Source organism: Gossypium raimondii, chromosome 12 (genome assembly GCF_025698545.1).
Source record: "Gossypium raimondii isolate GPD5lz chromosome 12, ASM2569854v1, whole genome shotgun sequence".
NCBI lineage: Eukaryota > Viridiplantae > Streptophyta > Magnoliopsida > Malvales > Malvaceae > Gossypium > Gossypium raimondii.
Window position 1 is genome coordinate 34,581,037 of NC_068576.1, and position 10,244 is coordinate 34,591,280.

Consider the following 10,244-nt stretch of genomic DNA (forward strand, 5'->3'; position numbering starts at 1 on the left):
GAGTTGTGTGAATTTATTATTTTCACTTATTGTTTCTACTAAAATAATTAACTGCCTGTTAGGTATACTTTATGCTAAGTAATTAGATCTACGAGTTTATTATTTTTTAAAATACGATAGTTTTACAACCCATTCATCAAAAACCTAAAAAAAGGAGTGGCATTTTGAGTAAAAAGAGTTTAATTCAAAGGGGGATTCAGAAAAAGGAAAAGGGTCGGTCTATGGGTTTAAAATTAAACCAGAAGTTCCACGCTCCTCTTTTGAAAAAAAAACAATTCCCAAGAAAGGCTTCTCTGCTTGAAAAGCCAGGAAAGATTAGAATTAGAAGGAAAGGGTGATTGAGAGATTTTCCCAATTCGATTCCGAAAGGGCTAAACTCTTTTTTATTAGCAAGTGTTATTTGTACGTATGTAATGCATCACAAGAAATCTGAACTTCAGATCGGGAAAGAAAGCAGCGGCGTCTCTTCCGATTTCAATCCTAAACCCTCCACCGTTCATCATCAACTCCCACTTCATCACCTTCAGAAGCATTTTAATTACCATCATCGTTTACAACAGCAATCCGATGCAACAGCGGCGGAAACGGTCACCGGCACCACACCGATTTCGGTTTTCCCTCAGATAATTACCCAGAACCCTCCAGAAAATGGCACAATTGCTCCTCCTCCTCCATCTTCTTCCTCTTCTCCGACCCCTTACAAGAGACCCCTTTTGACCCAGACGCGTTCTCTTACCAAATCCCCTACTTTGTACCGCTTTACGACGCCCCGTCATTTCAATTCCCAAAATACCACTTCTTTTTTTTCCTTCTCCGTTGCTGCTAAATCCTTCGTTTATAGGATTCTCCGTCGTTTCAAGAACCTACGTCGTCTCCGAGTTCACCTACGTTTAATCCTTCTTTTATCTCTTCCTTTCTTCTACTTCTTAGTTTCGCACCCAAGCCACTCTTTTTTACTCGACTTCCTATCCGCTTTTGCTTTCTCAGCTGCCCTTCTTTTTTCCCTTAACCTTGCCCTCCCACGCCTCCCTTCAATTCGTTTGTTCTTATCCCGTTCCTTTCCAATTAAGCTCAAATCGTCATCTTCACTCTCAAGGTCTCATTTTCCAGTGTTATGGTCAGTTGGGTCTCGACCAAAATCCGAAAAGAGAGCAAATTCGGGGTGTTGGGTTCAAGTTTATAGCAACGGAGACATTTATGAAGGGGAGTTTCATAAGGGGAAGTGTTCAGGGAGTGGCGTATATTACTATTATATGAGTGGACGATACGAGGGCGATTGGGTGGATGGGAAGTATGACGGCTATGGGGTTGAAACGTGGGCTAGAGGAAGCCGGTATCGTGGACAGTATAGGCAGGGTCTTAGGCATGGATTTGGGGTCTATAGGTTCTATACTGGGGATGTTTATGCAGGAGAGTGGTTGAATGGGCAGAGCCATGGCTGTGGAATTCATACATGTGAGGATGGAAGTCGATATGTTGGGGAATTCAAATGGGGAGTCAAGCATGGACTTGGCCATTACCATTTTAGGTAGCATAAAGATTGGTTTATTGGTTTGTTATTGTTTATATCTTTCTTGGCTTATGCTAGGAATAGTTTTTAGTTTCTGTTTGTTGCATTAATTGCCAGTTGATTGAGAACTTTGTTCATTTTCTGCCCTGTTCTTACGTGGTTGGCTTGAGTAGCAGATAGGTACAAACATAGGGAAGTTAGTTTATCTTTAAATAAAGCTTTGTGATGTCCGGGTTGCCTTTGTCATTCGAAACTAGCTATATGTTTCTTGCCATAGTATTGTATTTAACCAACTCATTCTGGATATGAACCTTTTGATTGTTTTATTTAGGAATGGAGATACATATGCTGGGGAATATTTTGCAGACAAGATGCATGGATTTGGTGTCTATTGTTTTGCAAATGGCCATAGGTACGAGGGGGCTTGGCATGAGGGTAGACGACAAGGGCTTGGAATGTATACATTTCGAAACGGGGAAACACAATCTGGACATTGGCAAAATGGCATTCTTGATGTCCCAAGTACACAGAGCACTTCATATCCCGTATCTCCTGTTGCTGTTTATCATTCTAAAGTGCTAAATGTGGTGCAGGTACTTATGCTTTTCTGCTTTTAACTTCCACTGGTATTTCTTTTTAAATATCAATGAAGAGGTATTTGGTGCAGTAGAGAGGGAAAATAATTGCTCAGTCTTGTGTAATTTGTATATAATATGTATAGTAGAAAATTTGTAGAAGAGAGGCCTAATACTTTTAGGCCTTGGGTCACTTGAAAAATGCAAAATTTTCCGTGGCTTGTTTTGTTATTGTGAATTATGCCCTTGGATGCAATGTAATTTGCCCTTACAGTTTTCATCATTTTCCCGTCGTATCAGACGGAATGTGACAGTGTGAAACTTGATGATGATGACTGATTTCTTGTTTATGTTATGAACAGGAGGCTCGAAGGGCAGCAGAGAAAGCTTATGATGTGGCAAAGGTAGATGAGAGAGTAAACAAGGCAGTAGCTGCAGCTAATAGAGCAGCTAATGCAGCAAGAGTGATAGCAGTTAAAGCAGTACAAAAGCAAATGCATCATAATAACGGTGACAGCATTCCCATTGTGTGAACTTTCTAACAATGGCTCATTTACTTTTGAAAATGCATTAGATAGCAGCAAGCAGCAAGAGACTGATGGCTAATGCGACTTTACTTTCAAATAGCTTTGTGTTTTATACTGTCGTCTACTTGCAGTCTTGGTTCTTTCATCAAGAGACTGTAGTTTTTAATTTGCTTGAACGAAGGGTAAAAGAATGTTCAATCCATTTTAACATAAAAGCCTGTATACATGCTGGGAAGAAAATCCTTTGCATAGAAGAGAAGAGAAGAGGTGGAGAAAGATGGTGATGGCACCTTTTTCTAATTATTTTTTAGCTTTCCTTTCTTGTTACGGTTTTGTAAAGATGAGTTAAGATGTAATATATAAGTGCTGGTGAGCAGGTGAAACCTCATCCAGTCAATGTTGTATTTGAACTTATTTGGTTCTTTCAATGAAGAAAATCATGCTATATGCCATGTTTTTTTTAAAGTTATTTTTAATTAATTTTAGCACATGAATTTGCTCAGGTTTCATTCAATGTTAAAACACACCAAGATCAACCCTATAATGGTGCTTTGTGATTTAAGTTGTAGGAAATGTTCAAAGGAGGAAGAAGATCCTCAACAAAAGTTAGAAACTGGACACCACTGAGTTAAGTCCCAATGTTAAGTACAACCCTTTGGCAATGCACCATTTTCAACAAAACTAGAATCATCAATCTCCATATTTTGGCGAGGATTTTGCTGGCATGGTATCCCGGCTCCTTTGTTTACCAGCAAGGTTTTTTTAACAAAGCTCCACGAGTGCAACTACATTCTTCCTTGCCAAGATGATCCTGTCCTTGCCTTCCAAGTACTTTGAGTTGGAAAGAGAACAAGCACAGAAAGGGCACAAGAAGTTGCCCTTATCGTCATATCTTGCAGAAGAACCCAAGCAGCTTCTGTGAACCGCGACTGCAGAATCACTAGAACCACAGATCAAAACCTTGCCGCTTAGGTTACACTTGACACATAAGTTCTGTTTTGTAGGGCCAGCTTTCCCAACAGGATCTTTACTTGGTCTGCTCTGCGAACTTAAGAAAAGACTCCTCTTCATGGCAATATTAAGCCTCTCATCTTCATTTTCACGTAGTTGATCCATACAAGGACGCTCAAAGGTCCTTGTGGCAACATTCACATCTTCTTCACCTTCACCTGCTTGAGAATCATGTCCCAAATGACAACCGTCTATTTTAGTAACTTTAATGGTAATTCCTGACTCACCTTCCATCTGCTTATCACCATGCAAGCAATCAAACTTCTTTATATCACCTTTCAACTGTTTGAAAAAGGGTCAAGAAAGTAATGATAAATAAATAAAAACATTAGTGCTAAAAGAAACTAAATGAATGAAGATTGATACCCCATTTCTTATCATTGCAACAGAAACAAAGACATGAAATTCTGACTTGTTCTAATGAACATTTAGGTAAGAGGGCCTTTTTATGCATAATAAAGGGTTGAACATCCCATCTCACAAGCTCGGGTCCAGCCTTTTTCAGGCTCGAAAATGAGACCTGATAAATAAAGACATTTGTAACTTGCAATGTATTTCAAGACAACCTGAAGGTCATAAAGCAATGCTGAGATGGGAATATGAATGGTGTATAATTTTACCTCCTGCAGTATTTGTAGGAGAACCGAAATGTCAAACTTAACTCTTGAATCAGGAGGAGCAACATGTCAGACACCATTTTCGGGGACAATTGGCTCCTCTAAACATCTTAATGCGACCCTTTCGGTTGTATTTTCCCCTGATTCATCTGGAGATACTGGAGCTGATTGACCAAGTCTGAAAGAAGAGAGAAAAAGTGAGTCAACAAACATCAACAGATTTATATTTGTCCATACCGGGTACAATCGAAAGATCTAGATGGGGGAAGCTTGATAAGTATTCAATGCTCCAAAGCCATGTAAGGCAAGGACCGTCAGAGCGAAAGCTGAATATCGGACCTCGTTTATCCATAAGAACATAGAAGTTCAATACTGTAAGCAGGCATTTGATCTACCTATTATTAAAACAACGCATTTTCAAGAATTTGAACATCTACTTTCCTTTTTCTACAATTATTAAAACAATGACTCAAGCATATCGGAAACGATACACCTTTATAAATCTAAATGGAGCACATTCCAGATTTTCAAACAATACCGGAAATCTTGGTTCTCTTTGTCTGTATATATTAAAGAAGTAGAGAGCTAATATCAGCTATCAACTTCACACAAAATACAAAATGATACGGGTTAAATCTAAGATATGGAAACTTAAGAGGAAAAGGGGCAAATGGTGCATTTTAGTTTGAATTAATGAAACGGTGCGCAACAAGCTTTAATGAAAACAGGGCGCATCCATACCGTTAGTTTTAACAATTTTTAAACTGTTTTTATTTCTTTTCTTTTCCAGATATACTCAGTTGTATTTTGGGTTGGAGGTTATGCAATTAGTTATCACAATTTCCTTTAAGTTTCTCCTCTTTTCTTTTTTCTCTTGTTCCTCTCTTTTATGGTTTTATCTTTATCAAAGGTATCAGAGTTTCAACATTTCTCCATGGCCGAGGAGGGTGTTACTATGCGGTTATAGAATGACGTGGGTGTGTTGTAGTAGGAGATGATGAAGATCCAAGAAGAGTTGTCTCAACTCGATGCTAAGGTGGAAGCAAAGCTCGAGGCTCAGCTACAGGAATTCAAGCACAAGTTTAAGTGTGAGATGCGTTTGGAACTCCATAACCTTTTTGAGCAATATTTTGGCAATCCAAACTCTTCCAGCAACGTGACAACAACTCAGACAAAAGGCAAAGGCATCTTGGGAGGGCCACCACCTGGATTTCCTCCAAAGGACCCTTTGGAGGTGCCTCTGCCATCAGTCGTTATTGGCGTGACTAACTTGCCTCGATCCTATGATGGAACCTTACTAGACTGTTCGTATAGACTAGATTGCCCACGATTTGATGGATCTGACTTCAGAGGTTGATGGTCAAAGCTTGAACAGTATTTTGTGGCTGAAGGAGTGGCTGAAGGTGACAAGATTTGAACCGTCATGATACATTTGGAAGTGAGAGTTTTGGACTGGCATCACTTCTATGCCCCAAAGCATAAAGCATGGAGAGCTTCACTTGTTAGATTGGGCTTGGTATGCCCATAGTATGAGAGAACGGTTTGGATCTAGCATATTCAGAGATCCTATGGCTGAGTTGGTGACTTTGAAATAATAAGGGACAATGAAGCAATTTCATGATCAGTTTGTCAGCCTACTAAATCAATTGCAACTTCCTGAACCCTATGCCTTAAGTATCTTCCTAAGTAATCTAAAACTTGAAATTAGCCAATACTTACAATTGTTTATGCCTCAATTTTTTGTAGAAGGGTTTCACATTGCTAGGCAAGTGGAGAGCATCTTAGGTCAATCTCTTAAAAAGGGATTCTTTATTAGCTCAAGTTCGTTACCTAGATTTGGATCACATGTGTTACATTTTCCTGCTCTTAGCAAGCCAAACACTTTTGCTCAATTTGGATATTTTGTGCAATCGAGCAACTTTGTGGCTAGGGGATCTGGTGGCTCTAGAGTGCCTTCCAAAGGGCTAAGTCCAACTATTATGGAAGGCAAGAAACAAAAAGGGTTGTATTTTTGGTGCAGAGCCAAGCATCACAGTGGCCCAACTTTACCAGATGTTGTTGGAGTCTCCTTCTAAAGAGGATGGTGATGAATTTCAAGAATGTTTAGAGCAATTGGAACTTTTTTGAAGAGGGTGATCAACCCTAGGGACCTATCTTATCCTTTTAGGGCTAAGGCTGGGGCAGTTGAGGCCATTTTTCTAGTGGATTCAGGAAGTACATATAATTTTGTAGACACTTGTTTCATAGCTTGGTTAAATTTACCAATCTAGAAACAATAGCAATTAAGGGTGATTGTAGCTAATGGTAGGTGTTTGTTTACTAAGGGCACTTGCAAGGGAGTTCGATGGGAGATTCAGGGTTCAAGTTTTACTACAGATCTTATGGTTTTACCCTTGAAGGGTTGTGATGTAGTTTTGGGCATTCAGTGGCATTTGTCTCTTGGGTTAATTAATTGGAATTTTTTATTCCATGACCGTACAATTCTCTTCCAGTGGTATTCCTTGCATCATTAAGGGTATCCTCCCTGGTCACATTTAGGTGATGTCTACTGGCCAGTCTACTAAGTATCTGTCCATGGTAGGCCAAGATTTGGGACCTTGTGTCAGATTAGGTCACTTTGACAACAACTCCTATAGTATATCCTGTTGAATTACAATTGGTTTTGGATGAATTTGCTAGTATATTCAGAACTCCTTTTGGTTTACCTCCATCTAGGTTCCAAGACCATAAAATACCACTTAAAGGTGAATGTGTTGTGGTCAAAATTCAAACCTACAAGCACTCCATTATACAAAAGGATAAAATGAAAAAATTGATTAAGGAGATGCTTTAATGTGGTATTATCAAGGACAACAATAGTTCATTTACCTCCCTAATTGTTATGGTCAAGAAGAAAGATGGCAATTGAAGATTGTGTAGACTAGACAACTCAACCAGTTGACCATCAATGATAGATTTCCTATTACATAATTAAGGAGCTTTTGGATGAATTAAAGAAGGTTAGAGTTTTCTCCAAGTTAGACTTGAGATCTAGTTACCACCAAGTCAAAATATGTGAAAGAAACATTCACTAGACTACCTTCAAGACTCGTGAGGGTCATTATGAGTTTTTGGTGATGCTCTTTGGGCTCACCAATGCTCCTTCAACTTTTTTAGGGTTGATGAATGTCATTGTCAAGCCACTTTTGAGGAAAATTGTACTAGTTTTCTTTGATGACATACTTGTGTACTTCACTTTTTGGCTTGACCATTTGCTACATCTTAAGAAAGTATTTCTGATTTTAAGACAGAACCAATTGTTTGTTAAACAGAGCAAATGTTGCTTTGGTACTAACCAAGCGGAGTATTTGGGGCATATTATCTCCAGCGAAACAATAGCTATGGATCAGGCTAAGATTGAGTGTGTAGCCAACTGGCCAGTTCCTACATCTATCAAAGAATTAAAGGGATTCTTGAGACTTTTAGGGTACTATCGAAGATTTATCAGAAACTATGGCTCAATGACTCAACCCTTAACAAGTTTACTCAAAAAGAATGCTTAGAACTGGATTGATCAAGCCACTGTTGTTTTCCAACAACTTAAGAGGCCTTATGTTCAGCACCAATCTTAGCTCTTCTTGTAATATCTCATTTTTCAGTAATAACGAAACAATGGTTTCAAGACCACAAATTCCAATATGTGAAGTCATGTTCTATGATTTAGTCAATGTTTATGGAGTTACATTAATGTCTTATTAAGTTTTAGTGAAGAAATTTTAATGTTTACTTAGTTAATTTAAGAAAAGGACTAAGTTGTAAAAGGTTCAAAATCTAGACATAATTGAATTATAATGATTTGATAGCTTAACTATTAAATAAATGAGTACTTATGAAGTAATTATTCCATAAGATTTTGGATAGATGATTAAGGGCCTTTTTAGTTATTAATTTATAAGTTTAATTCTAAGGGTAAAATGGTAATATAATAAAACTAAACTAAAGAAAACTAATTAAAATTAGTATCATCATCTTCCACAAGAGAGCAACCAAAAATTAGGGTGTTAAAACACCATTTTTATCAAGCTTGAGGTTCGACTATGTTCATTTCTTGCATGTAAGTATTTTCCAACCCGTTTCTTGTAATTTTTATATTTTTGAGATCATTACAATTACGTCCAGCTAACCCGTACATTTGTTTTAGAAACTGACAAAGATTTTAGATGTTCTCCTTGATGAATCCTTGTTATTTTGGATGTTAAATGATGATATTGAAGTGTTAGTTGTTGATTAAAAACTAGCTTATCAAGTAAATTGTTAGTTTTTGAGTAAAGGATTAATTTGATTAAATATTAAAAGTTACAAGAAATTCTTGTGAATTTTGAATAATTAAGGATTGTACTAGTTTTTAATAAAATTCGGCTAGCCTGGGATGTTTGGGAATTTTATTAAAATTGGAATATTGAGATTAGGGACTAAATTGTGATAAATGTAAAAGTTTAGGGAAATGTGTAATTAATGAAAAGTTAAGGGTCATATGCATTAAATTGGGTGTGAAATGCATGTGAATTTAATAGATTGTATTTAATTATTATATAGATCGAGACTTGAATCAAAAAGACAATAACTGAGGAAAAGGGAAAATTACGAAGTAGTCCCTGCGTGTTAACCGGAAGTGAATCGTAGGTAAGTTCGTAGTGAGTTGTTCTTATTGTGATTATCATGTAATTGATGTTGCTATATTATTTTTATTTGAGTAATTGGAAGACATGTTTATATACTTCTATGAATGTTGCAAAATGTTAAATAGATAGATAAGAATTGAAGAAAATATTATAAGAGTGTTATTTGAATCGTGTCAAGTCTTTATATGAATGAAGTGAATTGGATTGTGATCATGGAAATGATGAAGTGTTTTTTGAATGCACAAACGTGCCCCCGTTTGTACTTTGGTACCCTTAAATGCACATACGTGCCCCTGTTTGTACTTCGGTATCCCTGAATGCACATACGTGCCCCTGTTTGTACTTCGGTACCCCTGAATGCACATACATGCCATTGCTTGTAATTTGGCACCCTCCTGAATGTATTATAATGTCTCAGTATTTCACCATTTATGCTTTTGAAACTTTGAGTAATTACTTAATATGTGAACTGAGTTTAGTCATGTTTAGAGTAAATGTTATACAATATCCTTACTAAGCTAAGTAAGCTTACGGGTTTCCTTGGGTTGTTTTGTAGATAATCATTGTTGACTTTTTAGAAGGATCAATCAACCAGCTGACATTATCCATCTAAATCAGTAGTTTTTGCATCTTATTTTTGGGTAGTGGCATGTATATATATAGATGAATATATGAGTTTTATGAATGTTGAAAGTAGTAGTTAATGAGTGAGATTTTTGGTTTTCTTATAGTATATTTTGTAATGATGGAACAAGCATATATATAATGCATAGATGAATACCTTGATGTGTAGTTGTTGAATGATGTCGTTTAGAGTTGTGGTGTGATGCTTTATTTTGTAATGACATATATAGGGAGGTCTTTTGATTGTTTTTGTGACAATGTTTTGGTATATGTTTTAGTTTAAGGCTTTGTTGGTTAAATAGCTAAATACTAGTTCAAATATAGCAAAATTTGGTATGTATGTGAATCATGAATGTTTGATGCTTTGCTAATGTATTGAAAAATAAAATTGTGGTACTAATGAGAGTACATTGGTTTGGCACTTAAATGGTTGTGTTGGCATGTTTTGAGCATGTTTAATTATGTTTTGAATAGGTTAAATGGCTAGTAAGTGGGTTGTTTAGAGTCCAAGTAAGCATGATTTGATAAACTTGATGTTTAAGGTTCATTTTGGTGTACACAGTCTGGGACATGGGCTGCCACACGGCTGTGTGTCATACACGTTCTAAGACATGACCTGCGACACGACCGTGTGTATCAAGTCAGTGAGTTATACGGTTTGACACATAACCTACGACACGGCCATGTGATCTAAGTTAGTAAGTTACACGGGTAGAGAC

The 10,244-nt window shown here is 37.1% G+C and overlaps 2 protein-coding genes across 2 annotated transcripts; one reads left to right on the top strand and one right to left on the bottom strand.

Moving 5' to 3' along the window:
* The first annotated feature begins 221 nt into the window (after positions 1-221).
* On the top strand, positions 222-3,077 carry LOC105763764 (uncharacterized). Its single transcript, XM_012582104.2, has 3 exons — positions 222-1,528; positions 1,842-2,103; positions 2,448-3,077. The coding sequence occupies exons 1-3, from the start codon at positions 414-416 to the stop codon at positions 2,616-2,618; spliced, it is 1,548 nt and encodes a 515-aa protein (XP_012437558.1). The 5' UTR covers positions 222-413; the 3' UTR covers positions 2,619-3,077.
* A 15-nt stretch (positions 3,078-3,092) lies between these two features.
* Positions 3,093-4,719, bottom strand: LOC105762419 (uncharacterized). Its single transcript, XM_052625530.1, has 3 exons — positions 4,244-4,719; positions 3,990-4,143; positions 3,093-3,905 (listed from the first exon to the last, which is right to left on the bottom strand). Exons 2-3 carry the CDS (start codon positions 4,002-4,004, stop codon positions 3,375-3,377), a joined length of 546 nt encoding a protein of 181 aa, XP_052481490.1. The 5' UTR covers positions 4,005-4,143; positions 4,244-4,719; the 3' UTR covers positions 3,093-3,374.
* Between the last annotated feature and the right edge of the window lie 5,525 nt (positions 4,720-10,244).

Bases quoted from the DNA above. Each gene is read 5' to 3' on its own strand.
- LOC105763764 (XM_012582104.2), top strand. From the start codon at position 414: ATGCATCACAAGAAATCTGAACTTCAGATCGGGAAAGAAAGCAGCGGC. The intron at 1,529-1,841 runs GTAGCATAAAGA...TGTTTTATTTAG, and splicing joins CTTGGCCATTACCATTTTAG to GAATGGAGATACATATGCTG. The intron at 2,104-2,447 runs GTACTTATGCTT...TGTTATGAACAG, and splicing joins AAGTGCTAAATGTGGTGCAG to GAGGCTCGAAGGGCAGCAGA.